The 20,412-nt window shown below is 40.9% G+C and overlaps 1 protein-coding gene across 1 annotated transcript; it reads right to left on the bottom strand.

Annotated features, from left to right (window-relative positions):
• Window positions 1–4,567: 4,567 nt before the first annotated feature.
• On the bottom strand, window positions 4,568–19,534 carry frs3 (fibroblast growth factor receptor substrate 3). The gene is made up of 7 exons (XM_011474692.4): window positions 19,197–19,534; window positions 17,768–17,893; window positions 17,593–17,681; window positions 16,762–16,948; window positions 14,941–15,102; window positions 9,179–9,300; window positions 4,568–9,087 (listed from the first exon to the last, which is right to left on the bottom strand). Exons 3-7 carry the CDS (start codon window positions 17,656–17,658, stop codon window positions 7,798–7,800), a joined length of 1,827 nt encoding a protein of 608 aa, XP_011472994.1. The 5' UTR covers window positions 17,659–17,681; window positions 17,768–17,893; window positions 19,197–19,534; the 3' UTR covers window positions 4,568–7,797.
• Window positions 19,535–20,412: the final 878 nt, after the last annotated feature.

The raw sequence follows: 20,412 nt of genomic DNA, 5'->3' as shown, positions 1-20,412 counted from the left end.
ATGCTTTTCAGTGAATTTCTGGAGCTGACAATTGTTTCTTCTACAGGACTACACGCTGTAGATCCTAAATCAGGGGTCTGCATGCTGAGGCCCCTTGGCTAGTAGCAGATCTTCCATCCCTCCATTCTGGCTCTTTGGCTTTGAGGCAAAATAAAAAATAAAAAATGAATTATGGGTGGTAGTTTTGGTTACTTTGTTTTAGTTAATCAATTTTTGTCATTTATGTTTAGATTTTTAAATATCAGATAACTGATTATAAATGATGAATAACATTTTAATCTACTGTCAGAGCGGTTTATTATTAACAGAAGCTTAGAGCTTATCTTCAGCTGAACAGTGTCTAGTTTCTGTTCAAAGGCAAAATTCTTAATGTATAGAATTGCATTTACATGAATAACTCAAAAAGTGGATTCATAAATGTTATCATGTCTATATTTGATTGTAAAAACATTTAAAGGATGAAGGTGCACCAAAGTTCTAATGGCAGAAAACGTCTTTCTGCACTTAAGTAACTTTTAATCAGGCTTTATTCGCTTTAGACAAGTAGGGATCATTGGAGGAAGCAACTGCCAATTTTAATTGCTCCCCCTCTTGGTACATACACAACAGACTTCACATCAACACACACAAATATACTCATGTAGGGCCCTGCGGTGGACACGTTTGGGCAATCGGGTTCTGCCTCTGAATAATGGAGGAGTCTGAATCGCCCGGTCCGCCAAATTTTAATTGAATCCGTTTAGTTCACCCACACAGTAAGAGGCGGATGGTCACGATGCTCCCTGTCTCCTGCCCCCCAGACTGGGTGGGGCGGGCCAGCGCATGCTTCCAGGGCATTGGTGGCGTCCCGGGGGTTCCTGCGACCCGGACCTTGCAGCTCTTTTCCAAGCGCTGATCGAGTCAACATCTGAGTGGGGTGGACCGCATCCCCTGAGAAGCAGGTAGAGTAGGGCAGGTAGGGCCCCTTTTTAGCAATTTTTCTATCGTTGCCCACAGCGACTACAGCCTGGTCCTGAGACTCACCGTCCCCTGGCTCGTTAGGGGCCTCTGCTGGTCGCCTGCGTCCGCGTTCCCAGTTGGGCGGTCGGTTTCTGCCGCTTCCCCCGGTTTTTCTCCGGTGGGGCTGGCGAGCAGGTTGCAATATGCGTATGATACACTTTAGTTATGACTGTATTATTGACTGCCCCTCCTTTCCTTTTCTGTCCTGCACCAAATGGCTCTTTTAGGGTTAAAGGTCGCTGACCCCTGTTCTAAATAGAACACACAGCAGACGTTTAAAAGTCACACAATTAAACTGCAGATCCAATCCACTTGAAAAACGCGTCTGCTTTGGTTGTGGGCAATTTGTTGGGCTAACTGAGCATTACATGTTGTGATGTGAGTGAACTCACAAGGCATGTCAACGCCATCCGTCCCCGGGAGGCGGAGATATTCCTGAAACAGCAACCTGTCAGGTGCTGATCCGAGGATCAGTGATAATCTGCACATATTCCCAAACACGCCAGTGTCATGCTGAGAAAGCATGCAAACCGGAGAAGATTCGTTTTTGGGTGTGCCTTTTAGCAGCTCGTACAGCTTGTGTGTGAAAATGGTCCTGTACATCCAGCAAACCTAGAAAATTCTCATCTTATTCCAGCAACCAGGAGAAAAAATGACACATTCTGGAGCACAGTGGTAATTTCAGAGCTTCATTTTAATATTAGAATTACATTTACTTTTACATTTTTGGACAAATCCACACTCTATATTTGATAAAATCCAGGGTAAAAGTCACCAAATATCAGGCTCACTTTGTTTTTTTACTTTTAGTAAGAAGCAGTTCAGAAAACACACCATGAATCTTGTGTGATGTTAGAAACAAAATGGACCCAAGATGTGTGTGCAGTTTTTGTCTTTTTTAAAACCAATATTCCAAGGAATAATGGAAATCAGCTTTTTATATTCACCTCTCATGGCAGCATATGACCACCACAGACTGCATTTATAAGCTATGGATTGACACAGTAAAATACGACAAATATCTGAAGAAACCTCTTTTTTTGTTTTTTCATTTTGCTTGTTTTTTGTCAACCAAAACTAAAACTTCAAGGAATTGTTCCCACTTCTAGCAAAAATACTGAGCATGATTAAACGTTCAGCTGTGCATTCAGGCCTTTAACAGCAGTGAGTCGCTGGAGTTTCCCGGTTGAATCAGAAAACTGGCGGACTTTAACATGCTCAGATATATTTGGCACTCGTTAGATTCATATAATAGTCACAAAGTTTTAATCCCAGTTGCTTGTAAGTACACAGTTCTGTCACAAAAAAAAAAAAAAGTACAGCTCACACCCATACATGTACATCACTCTCTGGTGGCAATCACTGCCTGTACCAGATTAAAACAAACCAGGAATATTAACCCTTGTGCTATCCTATGGGGTCAAGATGACCATTGACGTGTTCTCCTTACCATGACAAAGGTGGATAAAGGTGTAGAGGATTTCATGTAATCCATGGACACCAGTGAAGATCACAAATCGTTAAAGAAAAAAGTTCAGCGCACTGTCTAGTGGGTCTAGATGACCCCAACTCCCAATGTTAAAGTGCCTAGGATAGCACAAGGGTTAAAAGAAAAAAAAAGACACACTAATAACATAAGATATTACAGTTTTCTGATATTTTCAGTACTTGACAGAGATCTATCTCACAGCATGGACAGAAAGTTGAGGTTTTACAATGTCATTCAGATTCAAATGCTGAGTGGGAGGTGGTTTCTTTCCTTTTTGATGGTGATCCACAAAACTACAGAAGTGAAGGCGATAAAAATATAGCAATGACTGCTGGGCATGTCCTGTCATTCTGTTCTCTGTAATCTATTATAAATATGTCTCCATTTGTTCAAAGAAAAAACTGAACATTTTTCTAAAAAATAGTTTATTTTCCACATTCTTTATGAAAAAAGAGCACATCATGGAGTTTAGTATGATGGTCTGATGACAAAACACATTGACAAGTAGCTGACAACATCCAGTACCGGTTCTGATACACGCAGTTTGGCTTTTCACTGCTGGACGTTTTTAAAATACGCATTTGTTTACCCTCCTGTCAAAAATTAGGTGAGTAACAACACCATGGCTTTCAAATAACAATAAACACAAATGTGCAACTCTGATATTTACATGATTTTTTTGTGAAAATGAGCCTTGATCTTCCCCAATTGTAATTTTTCCCCCCCACTTAAAGCTGCATTCTGCATTTTCATTCACAAATTCTCAGTTTATCGGAAAATATACACACAAACAATGATGACTTAGTGTGCTGGATTGCTTAATTTAAAGTAGGGCTTGAAAAGTCCCATTTTCCAAGCAGAAGCTGCATTATCGAAATCATGTGGGGTTTTTTCAAATAACAAAACAAAAACTGTTGATACAATCTTAGAAATGGTCTTTATTCCAATGGAATACTAAAGATAATGCAGCTTAAATCCGTCTTCCTAATGATAGCTACATTACTTGCATCCTCCATTCATCTTCCTCAAATCCAGCCTCTTCCTCAGCAAACTATTTGAACAGACACACTAGCAGCAATGCACAGATGAGATGCCAGTGTGGGTGCACACACCTTTCTTATGGGCTGTAAGAAATACTTTTTCATAATCAGTAAGCTGCTCACCCCTGGATTTTGGCTTGAAGAGGTTGGCTGTTCTCGACTTCACATAATGGAGATTATAATTTTCTCTCTTAAAAAAGGCTTTGCTCATTATCAAAGCCGAAGTCCTACAGAGCAGATTTCTCCAACTCCCAGCAGGACAGATCATATGCATGACTCCTAAAGAGGCAATCTCTCTTTGTAAATGTTTTAAAGTGTTATTCAGAAGTTGGCACATTTATTTTTTTAAATAAATTCCCTTTTAGTGTCAATGCTAAAACAGGCACAGGTTTAACCTCTAAACAGCAGTGAAAATGCCTCCCCAGCTCTAGTATGCAAGGCACGGTGACACGTTTCCAAAAATGGACAAGAAGCACAGTCACATTTCAATGGTAATTACAGAGCAAGCCCTTGTTTGTGTGTGTTAAGCAACCCCTTCAGCGATCGTCGTTGTCTTCGCTTGTGACTACTTGCCTTGCAGATTACATCGGCTGACTCATTAGAGGCGCTTAAACCCATCAACACCTGTGTGAAACAGGCCTCAAGCATCAATACTGAAGGTTAGGAAAATCAAACGCGCGGATCAAGATCAATCCTGTCATAATGAGCAATGAGTAAAATCTGCACTTGATCTGAACCCAATTGGAATGAATGGAACAGCTTAGGCCTGACTGGCCAATAAAATACAACGATTTCATGTCTTTTTGATTGTAATCAGTAAACAGCTGGTATGGTAAAGAGATAGATAGCTGGTTCGGCTGATATAACTTTTTTTTTTTTTAAATGATCACAAAACTACATGTCATGACATACACAACTTAGATTCTGGTGATGTATTGCCACTGAACTTAAAGACATAACATACATTTTTTTAAATATATGCAATGGTCACTTCCCACTGCTGCACTATTGGTGTCGCTTTGTTGACTATTTTTCCTCATTTCTGATTGAAATTTGCTCTGTGAAAGTTTAAGAGCAAACATTTTGAAAAAAATAATGATAGCAATGGCATACAATTTGAATTTCACATATTGCCCATTGGTCCGTTTTAAATCAGTAAAACAATAATTTATCTATTATTGCAAAAATGTAAACACCCCTCCATATCTCAATGCATTTTAAATATGCTTGCTGCAAGTTGGCCTTTTTTAAATCATTTAAATTATTGTGCTACATAAGCTCTATTAAATATATCAATTATAATTACCATGTAAAATTTGATATTTTTAACAGTTAACTGCATTAATTTGACATTGGATGGTATGTTAAAGCTTTGTTTTTGTAATCCTCCCCAAAAAAAGACTCTAGTTCATAATTTGCATGAGTTTACACTGCATACCATTATGGAAAACCAGTCTGCAGACATTAGGAAAATCATCTGACTGAAGTTTACACAGATGTATATGACCGATTACGTTTTTGGAGCAATTAGAAAAAGAAAACGCACTTCTGTTTCATGTTTTTGAGATTGGCACAATTTTGCAGTGATGTTAGAACTCTTTTAAAATGTGTTCATACAACTAGGTTATATCAATCAATGGCCACTTAATCATAACTTTATTTTAACATGCATTTTCACTAAATCTAAGTTTAAAGAAACAAATGCAATGAAAACTTCCAAATTTTTGTCGCCGTTTCTATCCCTGCAGGTTCACTATGTTTACAAAAAGGTTTTTTTGTTTTTTAATTTTTAGCCCTAAATTAGAATATTTTAATGTGTTGACAGAACTCAGCTACACAATCATAATTAAACAAAAATATTGCTCTTCCATTGTCTCATCCAATGCTTCCACTCTCTGTTCCTTTAAGCGTTGGGTGTCAGAAGATTGACACATTCTGCACACATATCTGTGGCATTTCATGTGAAAAAAGGTCAACTTGAGCCAAGCATAGAAGAAAATCTGCATTTGAATGCCTTCCCGCGTGTAAATCTGGACCTTGTGGCTCTCGTAGATGAGAGCGAGCTCTTGAAAGTAGCCAACAGAAAGACGACGGCATCAGTGCGTTTTCCTGTCGGCTTCTAGCAGCCAGACAGTTTAGCTGAAACCCAATCCTGACGGAGGCCGATGCGGACCAATGGAGCAATCTCCCAAACAGCACAAGGACATTTCTGCCACTCACAAACGAAAACCAGATTAACATAAGCACACTAATTCTACTAACGATATACGATAAAAGATCTGACATCACATTATTTTTCATTTTGACAAGTACTCATAGCTTCTAGGGGCTACTCTTAGTATGTACACATAGCAGCATTAAAAACCACCCAAAGCATGATTATCAGTCTATAAGACTGACGTTCTGTCATCTCCCTCAAAATGGCTGTTGATGTGGATGAGGTGGATTGTGCAGTATTTATTAGATTCATTATTTTTAAAAAGCTAAATTAATTTACTAAACTGTACCCCCCCTCCTTTTCTTTTGTTCTGCCTTCCTTTAATTGTCAAAAAAGAAAAGCCCTAATGGCAAATTCAGATTTATTAGATTAACTATTATCTTTTGGCACTTTCTTGTTTTATCTTTTTGGAAAAAATAATCAAGCACAGTAATAGCAAGAACACACCGGACGGAACCCAGTGATGATTTGAGGTAAAACTTTGGTCTCCATGTTACCAACTGGACTACATAATGCTGGTCGTAGAACGGAGAAAAACAAACTTTTCATACAAAAAAAACTCATATTAAATAAATAAATACATGACTTAAATGCTCAATAAATAGTTAAAAAAAATGTTCATGGTTCAATGTCAAGGCTTGCTTGACGAGCACTTCTTACACCTGATAACTGGCAAATGATAGACTGGGCACATTCCCTTTGAGGTTACATCTTAATGCCACTATTTGAGGTCAATGTCTCCTACAAAACTAGATAAATCTTGTCTGCATTGCTTAGAATATCCATGACATACTTGGCCCCATGTTGTCGTTGTTGTAGTTTTTGTTTTTGGACTTAGACTGAAGCTCCAGTGGCTGGTGGGGGGGTTGTGGCACAGTCAAAACTATAGGTGTGCAACTTTCACATCGCTTCACAAATTCTCCAAATGCATTGAATCGTGTTCATCACCTTGGACTGGACGAAAAATAAAATGAAAGCTAAGATTTCATACAATTCCATAGGATTGTGTGCAAAATGCTCCGTGGGTGTACAGTAGCAAGCGAGGGTCTGTCCTACCAGCCGCAACATTGGACTTAAGTGTTTGTGATGAGGTATGAGCAGCAGTCAGTCCTGTGAGCTTTCATTGATTCATTTTCTGTAATGAAAGCATCGCTGATATTCTGGCATGACATGTAAGGAATCCTTTGGGCTTTTTTTCTTTTAGGAGTTTGTGTGGGTTTCCTCCAGCAGAAAGTGGTCAGTGTTCCTTCAGTCTCTTCTTTGGGTGATGAATGATGATGGGGAAGCTCGGCCAACATGATCATGAAGGCATCCATCACTAAAATTCCCCACTAGATTAGGAGGCAACACTGTTATTATCGTGTCACTTCACATTTAAGATCCATCTTATTTTTATCTCTATGTGGGAAACTGATGCAGACTAATCATTTATCATCAGTGTTTTCTTCTAGTTGTTGTCACACTTCAGGTTTTAGTTGCTTCAGATGACAAACTTGCAAACCCTTTCTTCCCCATTCTAATTCCTCAATTTTTCTTTTTACTTCTTTTTCCAAAACTGACCACAGTCTGCTACAGGTAAAGCACCAAATCCTCATGTGGGCTTCACAAAACTCTCCTGAAGGAATATCCTAGAAAGAAAGAATAAAGAAATGCATGATATGAGCATTATTGTGTAAACGAGGATCCTATTGATAGTTGGAATCTGCCAGTACAGGATGGTAATGACCTCTTCCCCTTATAACGGGGATGCCTGCTCTCTCCTAGATCACAGCTCAACATAAAGTGTTGCATACATAAAAATATATGAGACTTAATGCTATTAAGAGAGCCTCACACCAAATATTTAATAAAGATCAAACCGAAAAATTCTCTAAAGAGATTTCTCATTTCCCTTTGTGAGCATAAACAGGCTTCCACACGTTTTCCGTCAGGTACCTATATGGTATGTCAGCCTTACATTTGAAGGATGCACGACAGTGAAGGGTCCAGTGTGCTAAGATGAGGAAAAGCCTTCATCCGTCTTCGTCGCTCCTCTTCGCTTTGAGTTCCATTTACAGAGGCAGGTCTGTGCTGTTGTGGCGAGTCTTTCTGGAAGTCCCATCATCCCTGGGCAGCGCTTTCTGTAGGTTGGACATGGCGGCAGTCTTCTTTAGGTCGATGACTGCGTAGCATTCGCTGCGCCGGGGAGGCTGTGGGCCACATTTTTGGGGTGGTAGGCGCTGGTGCTGTGACTGTGCACCCCCGCTGCTGAGGGCCTGGCAGGGAGGTTCTCCTTCCAAATCGACCTGGATGTAATTCAGCTGCCGCGATGGAGGCATGTGGCCATGCTCACAACCTCCAACCCCTGAACGCGATCGTCTGCGGAAATCAAAGCTAAATATTCGCCCCCCTCGATCGGGCTGACATGGCCGGGGGTGCGGCGGACAGGCGTGTCGAAGCTGGACCTGCTCCGTGTTCACATAGTTCTGAAGAGCATCTCTGTGGATGCCCCGACTGTCTTGGTGGTATCCGTTGGGTGTCCCAGGGCCCTCTGAGAACTCATACTCATCAAAGTCTTCCTCCTCTTCCTCATACTCTTCCTCCTCCTGATCATCATCATCTTCCTGCTCGTCATCCCGCTGTAAAGCGCTGTATTCCCACACCGGTGGCAGGGAGGGGAGGTTCTCGTAATTTAGAAGTGCAGTCCGACGATGACCTCCTCCTCCTCCTCCTCTCTCGCAGGGGTAACCCTGCATGGGCAGCGAGGACGGGCCGTGGCTGTGTGGGTGCAGAAGGGAGTGGGAGTGACTGTCCCCGGTGCTGCTGCTGCTGCTGGAACCCACCGACTGTGACACGCTGCTGGGACTCAGGCGCTGCTTGCGGCCACCCCGCAGGCCGTTGATGTTCTCGTAGGTGAGCTCTCCACCTTGGCAGCTGTCTGCATGCTCGTGGCCCGGATGCCGGTGGGGGAGGTGGTGGAAATGGTGATAGGAGTGAGAGTTACACAAGTGCACAGAGGGCTCATCGCCCTCCGTCTCCGAGCCTGTGGTGCCCTCTGCTGGCTGAAGGTTGTGAGGAGCATGGGCGTGCCTCTCCCGCTCCAGCAGATGTCGCTGTGCTGGAGTGGGGCCCAGCATGAACTTGGCCTCCTGTGAGGACGGCTGCAAGAATACCTGAGGATCTTTACGCTCCTCAAGAGGACAGCACCGGAGGCTGGACGGCGGGTTCCCCTGACTCCCGACAGGCATGGGTCCCCTCGCTGTTTCAGGAAAAGTGCTTGGCCGCACCTCAGGCAGAGAGTGCATGCAGTGACGCATGGAGAGGTCCCCCTCCATACTCACAGTATTCACATATGTGTGGGTCTGTCAGAGAAAACACAGAGGAAAGGGTCAAACTGCAGTTTTCAAACTCTTCTAGTTACGTCCCAAAATAAAACCCATGCTGGAGTCTCACTTGGTCCTCCAAACCCATGAGGCTGTGTCCATGCTCATCAGGAAGGGAGGGCTGAGAGGAATCACTTCGCAGGGGATAACCGGGGAATCCATTCGGAAAGTTCTGGACAGGAAATGCTGGAGCTGCAAACATAATGACGAACAGATATTCGCCATGAATCTCGGACCCAGAGATACTTTATCAGAGAGAATCTAAATGCTAACAGCTTCAAATCATTGAATAATCAGTGTGATCATCTTCTGAGCCAATCCAAAAGCATTCCCAGTGGTCATTTAAATATGATTTTGCTGTTTTTAGCCTAAATTTAAAAAAAAATGGTGTTGTTTTCCTGAACATAGTTTCAGCAGAGCAGCAGGAGTTCATTAGAAATTCACTTCTGAGTTGTGAGTGGGACAGTTGGCACAGAGCAACCCCACCCCCCTTCCCCTTCTCATAACTGAAAGCTCAGAACAGGGAGCCAATCTAGAGTATTTTCTATGTGAAAAATAAGCTCCTTTTCTTGCCTGTTTCTTTAACTGGTTTTATTAGTTATACCATGCAGGAGTTATAAAAACATAAAAGTATTTGCTTTCAGGTACTTACGCATACTCACAGTAATAACAAAGACGTAGAAGCACTCTAACATTTTGCCACACTTTTTACAGCTTTGTCCATTCACAGAGAGATCACCTCATTTGTTTAACATGTATTTTTGAACTGGTGACCATTTATCCCTAAATAGTTCACTTTTCAGCTGTGATTTTTGTCCATGTTGTGTACATCTTTCCGTTTGTTCTTCCACTCAGTGATTGTAGGGGGGTGTGACTTGCACCAGGAAACTGTGATCATTTTCCTTACAACAAGAAGAATAAAATTACAGTTTGATCTATTATTGCTTTTAAATATGCCCAATACAGCTGAAGTTGGCTCCAATATAACTTTAATACTTTCATGAAATTAATCAGTTTAGGACAATCCCAAAATACTGTGTTCTCATACAGTTTTTAGGGATATAAGTTAGTCTCCCACAAGACCACATCCCCTCCAGCATTTAACTGATGTCCCAATCAAATTTAGATGTAACCAAAGGAGACTTAAAAAAGCTAACTTCTGTTTTCCATTCAAATTCCCTCAACATTGGGCTGTTAGTGCTTATGTTTCCCCCAAAAAGTATTAATTCCCAGTCTTCATTCATTTCCAATTCCAATTTCCTTGAATGTGCTGTGCATCTTCTGTGCCAGCTTTTTGTAGTATCTTATAAATATGAGATGTACATTTACCAGTAATTTCTCTTTTGATTATAGATGTAAAAAATAACTCAAAGTCTGTAGGTGGAACTTGTAAGTTGTCCAAAATATTATTTTTGCCAAGAAAATGTCTTGGGTGCAAATATTTATAAGAATTTTGGCCTGGTAGATTATATTTCTGTTTGAGTTGCTGAAAGGACATCAGGCTACTATTTTCAAACATTTGACCCAGTGTCATCAGGCCATTTATTGCCCAGTTGTTTGAACTTCATGCAGGTGGAAATTCTGGATTATGCTGGATTTGTATTAATCTGTAATTGATTTGGGAAGGTTAAAAGTCCTTCTAACTTTTGTCCATACAGATAAAATTTACTTTTTGATCTTTGATCTTCTGATTTACAAATGGAATGGTATCGAGATATACTGTATATTTCGACAATCACCCTGCTCTTTATTATACTATATTGCTTCTTCTTCTTGTGAAACCCAGCAACTGTTGATTTAGTCTGGGCGGCAAGATGATAATTTCTTAAGTTTGGTATATTTAATACACCATGTTCCTTAGGGCACATTAGTGTTTTAAATTTAATTCTTGGACATTTGTTCTGCCATTTGAAGAGTATTTTATTTTAAAAAAAATTGTAAAAGTGAACGTTTGTATTTTTGTTGGCAGTGATTGAAACAGAAAAAGCAACCTTGGTAATATATTCATTCTGAACATTTTTCCTCCTCCAAAGGGGGGAACAAGAGAAAATTTTTGAGAACCGTGGCTTTAATGGCAAATTCTTTATCCGGGATGATTCTTGCCCTGCATACAGCTTTGGCTCCACTCCACAAAACTGGTGGGGGGGACATCTTCAATGTCATTTGTTTCTAGGTAAACTTTCAAGATTTGCTTTAGTTCTTGAATTACTGCGGTGTGGTTAATCAACGACCCATTTAGCCTCCAGTATTTAAAATATTATCATTACAGATATCAAGATGTAGAATTACTGGGGCACGGTCAACCAGTGTTTCAGTTTTTATGGCAGTTATTATTATTTTATAATTGTAGTTATTATTTTATAATAATAACGGAAATATCAACTAATATAATTTTATTTGAGGCATCTGATTGGTCATAGTATAATAATTGTATTCTAATTTACGCATTTGTTGTTGAAAGATACAGAGTCTATTCTGGAATAGCTATTATGCACATTGGAGAAAAAAGTTTCAAAAAATAAATATATAGCCTTTTTTTAATGAAAAAAAATAAAATAAAATAAAGAACTAACAAAAAATGCTGGTGTTTTTCTGTCCCCATGGGTCTCCCAGGCCAAGTTGTGTCATCGTATCTTTAAGCATTTGATTTTTTTAGTGCATGGACCTGTTTCTGCTGGTGTCCTATCAGGTTTGTCGTCTTGCACAGAGTTAAAATCTCCTCCAACTATTGTTATACCTCAAGAAATTTCCGGCATCATGTTTGCAATTTCCTTGTTATGCTTATCATAAAGGTTCACAACAACTAACTCCTCTTCCCGCAGTCGACCAACTACCATTACATATCCTCAAATTGATATTTTTTTATTTTTGTCTTTAAGAAGGTCAATAAGCTCTTTTCCAAATGACATTTTTTCCTCTGCTCCTGATTCCCCAAAATTTAAAAGAAGAAATGCTCAGAAATGCAGTTTTGAGCTTAATTTTCTTCATGTGTGTACTCTACCATAAGGAAAAAGGCCACAAGAACATGTTCAACACCAAAAACATAATGAAATGTATTCAAGATCTACAGATACATTAAAGAGAAATAAGGCTTGGAGTATCGTATTCTAACGTATTACGTTTCTGAGTAGATCTTAAAAACATGTGATATATTACAAATTTGACAAAAAGGTGGATTTATACAAGATCAGTCTGGAAAATGTACATTATTCTTTAATAAAAGACAGTCCAAGCCTCCACTCAGCTGCTATGGTGTTAAATGGTGGGTTTTTTTTATTATGCAAACTTGGTTTGAAACATTTTAATAATCTACTAAGTAAATATGAGAGGTTTCTATTTAGTTTATTTTTAAAAACCGATTTTCACCAAGGTTAATAAGTTATTTTACTCTTTAAAATAATTTTAAAAAAGGCTATTTTCAGAGAGCTAGGACTGTAAAGAACTGTGCAACTAGGAAACATTGTGGTTCTGTTGGTTCTGAACCAAAACAGCTGCCACAGGTTTGAGTAAGTTAGTTAAAGTTAATAAAAGAGATGACTGACCAACAAACATGAATCCCAGCTACGCAAAGTCTACCATAAAAGGAAAACTTACAATTGTGCCCATTTTACAAATATTTCAACATTTGAAGTAAAGAAGTCCTAAGATTGCTTCCAAATATTCTTAGAAATGTAGAAAAGTCAAATAAAAGGGGGGCTAACTGCCTTTTCTTACTGCTCTCTAACATTAAATAATGCGCCTTCACGTTTTGGGATTCCCACTTGAGGAACGCGGTACCTTCATCAACAAAACAACAACCATCCACTACTTCATAAAACAGGACATGTGTGAAATCTAACAGCAGGACTTCTTTTGAACACTTGGGGGCAGTGTAGGAGAGTGTAAGTCATCAAGATGAACTCAAAAATGAGCAGTTTTCAAGCCAAGCTGTCACACTTCAGCCCTGATGCTCATTTATGTCTGACCTCCTGATGGCTCATTTGGTTTTCTGCCCACCTTCATGCAGTATATATGATATTAGATAAAACCCATTTTTTGTAGAAAACCTAACATCTATCTCCAGAGATTATGCTGGGACCAATCCTATTAAAAAATAAACCTTTGTGAATTCCCTCAATTTTAGTGGGACCTGTTTTAAAGCATGAAACTAAAAATGAACTTAAAACAATAAGCTAAAATCTGCCCAATATTTATCACCTCTTAATGTTTACTGGACTTAAAATGTAATAAGCAACAATCAAACCGGCAACCTCTGATCCCCTTAAACTTCATAGAGCTGTTCTGATCCATTTGTAAATAAATATAACAAATGAAGTTGGACAAAATGGAAACATTTAGATCAGTGTTTTCAACCATTTTTAAGATAAAGCACACTTAATCCTTGACAAAAATCCTGCGGCACACCAGCAACCAAAACTGATGAAAAAGTGAAACTCTGTAGTCTGTATTAATGTTCAGTCTCTCCACGATCACGTGTGCATCTTATGGAATAATTGAGGAACAAAAAATTTGAAGTTGCAGCTTTTCTCAACCTAAAAGTTGTGATGGTTTTCAATAAATTAGTTGAAAATTTGCAGGGTGTTGTTTTTCCCTCCAGTTTCTGAAAATGCAATTCCATGTAACCTCACAAAAAATGAATAAATTAACATTCTTTCGAAACGGTAATTTATTTTAAAATATTTATATATATATAAAATATATTTTTGGTGATTAAATTGTTTGATTTTAGCTAAATGTGTCTGTTGGACACTTCACCCTAATGCTGTTCTTTTGATTTTGACAAACTTAACAAAAAGTGAATAAAGTCTGAAATAGAATTTATCTTTAATCCAGAAAACAGTTTTTCCTTTTCTAAAGATGATTTGGACCAAAAACTCTGGAATCTCTGACTTTCATTCCTTTTTTTCTGCAACAAAAACCTTGGAGGACAAAGAAACTGTTTATCTCTGATTTTGCGTTTGTTGTGCTCCATGACAGTCAACAGCAGCGCAGTAAGAGAAGCTGTCACATGAATGCAATGCATGATGGGAGTTGTAGTAAAAAGCATTGCTGACGTCTCCGAGCTTCATTATTTTATTCAATTTTTACACCCTCTGACACTGGAGCCCGCGGAAAGCTATGGATCACCCGTGATCCGTATGGATCACTAGCCCTGGTTCTGCACAGACGTGTGTTTATAAACCTGATGCATGTGGGAGGAGCTACCGCCTAGGGTTTTCTCACCCTCCTTATGAAAGACACGGAAGATGCTGAGCTCCACAAAGCTGTCGGCAAACCACTCAGTGTGAAACCTGCGCCTATTTTGATGAATATAGAGCTGATATTTTGGTGATGATAAATGTTTTGTGTCAGTGAAAATGAGTGATTTCCCGCGTTACACCTGGTCATCTCACACGGCACGCTGGTTGAAAAACACTGTTTTACATCATCGCTTCAAAGCAGAATCTAAGAAAATATAAATGCCACATTATTTAATGGAAACCTCAATCTCCTCTCTTGTCTTCTCACTTGGAAGAGAAGCTTTGAAGGTGTTGGATAAAGAAATAGCAGCTACAGTGAGAAAAGAAGGTGTTTTTGTCATGATGGAAATAGGACTGGGTTTTGTCTTTTCTATCGGGTGTAAACCGGCGCACTGATGAGACAAATACTTGAAGGAAAAAAGTATGTTACTCCGCACATGTACTGCCATTTGAGAAGAAGCCTTAACTACCCCAAATCTAGTTAAAACTCGTTGTGACTGTGTGAAAGCTCACTGGCGTCCTCCTGTGCAGAAGGTTTGGGCTTTTTTTAACTCTAACTCCTCTGCATGTGTTTGTGCTTTGGGCGACTCACTGCTGGGAGTCTGCGGGGTGCGAGACATGTCCATCTCTGGAGTGTGGCCACTGCGACTCATCATCATGGACTCCTCCACCACGTTGATGCTGTTGCATTGCATCAGCTCCTGGAGCAGATTGAAGATCTCTTCTGCACGGGAACACTTGAATGCAAAGATTCCTGTTCAAATGGGCAGAATTACACAAAGTCAGTAGCATGCAACAGTGAATTCACAGAGATAGGGTACATGTATGAAATCTGACCACCAGAGAACAACTGCATGGCCACCACATAGTGCAGAGTTGAAATCATTACCCGACTGCTGCATTTAGACTCTATTGGTGCTTTTCATTTAAAGACCCTCTCCAGTAATCTTTTGATCGATTGCAAACGCGTTCCCAGCCGTCTTTTATACCGGTGTCCATTTCTAGGACATAGTTTCTGCAGAGCAGCGGGAGCTCATTAGAAATTCACTTCTGAGTTATGAACAGGACCGTTGGCGCAGAGCAACGCCGGCCCCCCTTCCCATCCTCGTTGCTGAATCACAATGATTGGAACAAAGAAATGCTCAGAAATTACATTTTAAGCTTTATTGTCTTTTTATATGTCCTCCATCATGAGAACAATGCCACAAAAGAACATGTTCAAAACACCAAGAAACACCATTTCCATCAGAGTGGGTCTTTAAAGGGCCTCCAACATGCAAAATCAACTTTTTTGAGCTTTCAAGTGGATTAAAGTGCGAATTCCTCACAAAAAACAACAACCCCAAAGCAGCATTTTGACAAATTCACACATTTTTGAGTTTTCCTCTAAACGGCTACGCTCTGAGCACCAGCCCCTCCCGGATTCTTGCCATTGACTGTAAATATGGGTGTGACATCCCCCTTAGAAAATGCCTCACCTCACCAGCTCCAGCAAAATGAAGCAAATTCAATCACCATTTTCCCATGATGGGAAAATGCCATTTGGAGCCAGACAACAGTGATTGGTCCGAGTCGGCCTGAGTCGCGGTTCTAGGGGAAATATTGTCACCAATCAGGAGTGAGCTTTTTGGCTTTTTGCAAGTCCACACCCCTTCCACTGAAAGCGGCTCAGGAAATTCTGCCAATCAAACGTTCGAGGTGGGGGCCAGCGGGCACCACATGCTTTTACTGAGGCATCTGATTGGCCAGTTAAGAACTTGAATAACTTGCGATAAAGAAAAAATATCTTCAAAAAAAATAGAATTAGCAAGGACATGATAAGAAAAAAGTATCAGGTCCAGAATTGTTCTACTGACCAATAGAACATTTGAGGAACAGCTGTTTATTTCTCTACAGAAGTCTGTGGGATTTTGGCTTCTTGGAGCCACTTCCTGTTTTCAACATGAGGGGGAGGGGCCACTCTGTCCAGTGATATATACATGTCTATAGTTCTCACATTCACACATATGAAAGGGAGGAACAGCCACTTTCAGAAGAGTCGGCACCGCCCCCAACACCCATTTTTTCTGCGGCGTTTTTTGTATGGCACCACAATATGCACATCTGGGGCTCAAAACGGTGTGGCTGGATGGCTCCTGATTCGCTCTTGATTTTTTTGCACCAGTAATGTTAGGTTGGGGCTGTGAACAGATGGATGATGGGAAGGGGGCAAGCTTCCTTTACTCCAGCAGTCCCCCTTTACAACACAGAGCCAAACTTCTAATGAACTACTACCGCTCTGCAGAAAGAAATTTGGATAAAAAGGGCATTTTCATATCCAAATACCACGAGGAACGCTTTTACAATAGATCAAAAGTTAGTTGGAGTGGACACATAACGGATGAAGCACAACCGGATAGCTTCGGCTACTTACCCTGTCCGGTCTGGCAGCGGCGGCCACTCTCAAAGGAAAAAAGATTGGAATCGTATCCGTAGCGACGCAGGCAAAGGTACGGCCACCGGATGGCATCTCTTTTACGCGTGTGAAGGATGAGTTCAGTCTGGGTGAGCTCCATAATCCCAGAACCAAGCTCGTTGCCCTCATCATCCACATTGATGACCTGGAGGGATTAAAAAAAATCACAAACACATTTTTTATTTAATTTAACAGAAATATGCAGTGTCCATGAAGGCTCTCATTCATCCAGGTAGAATCCATCATAGTAGTAGGTTTAAAGGTTGTCATCTGGACTTGGTTTTTAAAGTTGAAGACGTTTCACTTCTGAAACGTGGAGGTGTCCAGATGACAACCTGTAAACCTACTACTATGAGAGAAATATGCATTGTGTCTCTTTTGGACTCAAAGTTGGCACATGAGCTTCCCTTTCTTGACAAATCTCTGCATTTTCCAAGAGAAACCTTTTACATTTCTTGGTCCTAGTTTTCATTTCACATGATTTAGTGACAAATGTTCTTCTTGTGCCAGAAGCTCGAAATAAAGCCGGATAGTGCAACTGGGTCTGTGTTAAAAGGGTTTGTGATTTCCTGACAGCAGAGTGGGTTTCTGATCATCTGATCCTTAGTCTCATCCTTACAGCGTCAGCACACCTTCACTTTAGCTGCTGTGTTTTACCAGGATCTTCACACAAACTGGACTTTAGCTTCTTCAGTTCTTGTGTGAGCAGTGAAACTCCCTCTTTGAGGAGCATCCAAGTCCAGCTAAATGTCTTTTGGAAGAAAGTCCAAGGATTTGGACGTTACTCACCTTAAATTTGGTGAGGTGGTTGTCTCGGATGGGGTCCCTGTACAGACAACTCCAGCAGCTCCCCATAGCTTCAGCAGGACAGCTGAAACCTGCCGACGCAAAGTCGGTCAACTCTCCCTTCACCGGATAACAATTAAGAAAAACAACCCCCCAAAAGCTGCCCTGAACTGCTTACTCAGTCCGTGCCATCAGTTTGAAGGGATCCACAGCTTAATCCCAGGATCTTCTACTGGGAAGCAGCATCACAAGCCAGTTTGTTTGCTGGACGCCTGTCTTCAAGAGAAGATTCCTGAATTTCTCCCTGAAACCATAAACAGTTTGTCCTTTATTATTAATGAATACGACAGGCAATGACGGCAAAATCAAAAAATATACAAACAACCCGTTAAATCATTGAGACAAGAAGTTTCAAATCAAATCTACAAGAAAAATAAAGGAAACATCACAACAATTATGTTCGGAACAAATTTTCAGAAACCAGAAATCCTTTAATGTCATTGTTACACGAGAAGTTTAAGACAACGAAAATCCAGGAGCTGTTCGGACAACATAAAATAAAGTAATATACATTTATGGAATAAAAAGAGAAGAACAATAAGAAGAATTTGAGGAACTAGAAATATACATAAACCTACATGCATGTGTTGCACATTTTGACTTCACAGTACAACAGACAAAGCCGTGAATGAAAACAGAACAGGACAATTGGCCGTCATCCGTAGTTTTGAAGGAATATCGGAACAAATGAAGACTTTTCCAAGTACCGACATTAACATAGACCTCAGGACCACAAGGGTTTAACTCATCAACAGCTTCTTCATCAGTTTAATCATACTTTTCAATTTCTCCACTAATCAATCACAAATTATTCACAGTGTGAGCTTTTGTGTAGAGTCACAGCAGTCGGCAGGTTATGAAATGAGTGCATCCAACTGGGATCAGGATTTTTGAATTAGTCCAGAAAAACGATGGCAGGAAATAAAGAGTGCTTGTGTTGCTCAGCAATGGAAGATGACCATGTTTGAAGACTAACGTGATCTGGTATCAAGAGGTTTTTAGGTGCTGAATTCAGGAATGGGCTGCAAAAAAAAAAAAAAAAGACTTTGATGCAGGGAGTTGAATTTAAAATTAATAAGTGGGAGCATTAAAGCCTCTCCAGCTGTTGTCCTCCACAACTGGAGGGAAAACAGACACACGGATGGGTGATGAGCATCCATCCCCTCATCCAGCCTGCAAACATGTCCCCCATCCCTGCATCCAACCTGGGCCTCCCCCATCGAATGGGAGTCGGCGGACGGAGCCTTCATCAGCGCCAGCAGGCTAAGGAGCTAAGCTACAGTACAGCCCGCGTCCATCCTCCGGTCAGCCGGTGGACGGCTCTGCCTGTGCGCGCAGCATCCGCGTCGTTCCCCCAACCTGCCGCGAGCCACCCCCACCCCACCCCCCTAAAAACAAACAAACAAACCAACAAACGTTTCATCCGCCGCCTCGGCGTGCAGCTCAGCCATGCAGCCACCAAAACACCAACACCGAACGTACCACGACACGATTCAATGACCGCACAGCAGCGCGCGCGGAGCGCACAAGCACAGTTTGCTACTCACATGTCTGCCTCCGATTTTTGATTTGGGGTCTTTTTTATGAATATGGATGTTCAGCCCCGAAAGGAACGAGCTGTGAGCCTGCAGGGACCTGTTCTCGGCGGCAGCGACTGCTGCTGGCAGCGGGATGTGGCAACTGCACGGAAGAGACGCGAATAAATGATGCAGCGAGAGCGGCTAGAAAACGGATTTTCTCCTCCTATGACGCCCCCCTACTGCAGCAGAAGGCCTCTGCCTGCATGACATTTCCCCAGCAGCTGGGGTGAGAGTTCACAGGCAGACAACGAGGCGGAGAGGAGAAGGTAAGAGGCGCTGGAGGACCACAGGAGGAAGGTGTGTCTGCCTGGAGGAGGAGGAGGAGGAGGACGAGGAGGAGGAGGAGCCACGCGCCTGAAAAGCCTCTGTCAGCATCTCACTCCACAGGTCAAGTTTTGTTTGTGACAACAGAAGCCACTTTGGAAATCAAAACGTCATAAACTACAAACAAAATGTACAACTTTTAAAATTTGAAGTCTCAGTTGTCAAAAAACAACAACATTTGCTTTCAAAATCTCCTTATTTGATCACAAAATATATTTTACATTTGTAACATTTATGAGCCTGAATAATGTATACATTTTCAGACTTGTTTTTTGTTTTTGTTTTTCAATTCTCTGATCTGCGGGTCACATATGTGCCACAAAAGCAGCCAATCACAGAGGAGCGATCAGTCAAGATCCCATCCAATCAAGTGGCCTTATTTACCCAACACAGGGTAAAGAAGATGCAGGAGTCAAACATGGTTCTCGCTACTGAAAAATCAATCCAACCGTCAATTTTCTGTACCCACTATATCCCTTTCTGGGTCAACCACAGGTCTGGAGGGTGGGAGGAAGTCGGACAAACGCCGCATGTGCATGGGGAGAACATGCACACTCCACACAAAAAGGTCCCGACTGGGGTTGGAACCACTGCCCCCTCACTTTGAGGCAAGCAGGCTAACCACTGAGTCACTGGGCTGAAAAAGACATCTACAATAATACGTTTTCAAAAACACAAGCTCATGCTACCATATATATGTACCATATATATATATAAATATATATGTAGCATATATATTTGTATATATATAGCGATTACGCAACTAACCAAAGAAGTAATAAATGGCACAGATAATAAAGAGTTCACAGTAGGAGAGTTCATCGATCTGAAAAAGGCTTTTGATACTTTTGATCATAAC

The sequence above is a fragment of the Oryzias latipes genome, chromosome 5 (assembly GCF_053564925.1).
Source record: "Oryzias latipes strain Hd-rR chromosome 5, Olatipes_Hd-rR_3.1".
Taxonomy (NCBI): domain Eukaryota; kingdom Metazoa; phylum Chordata; class Actinopteri; order Beloniformes; family Adrianichthyidae; genus Oryzias; species Oryzias latipes.
This window is presented reverse-complemented; position numbering and strand designations above follow the sequence as displayed.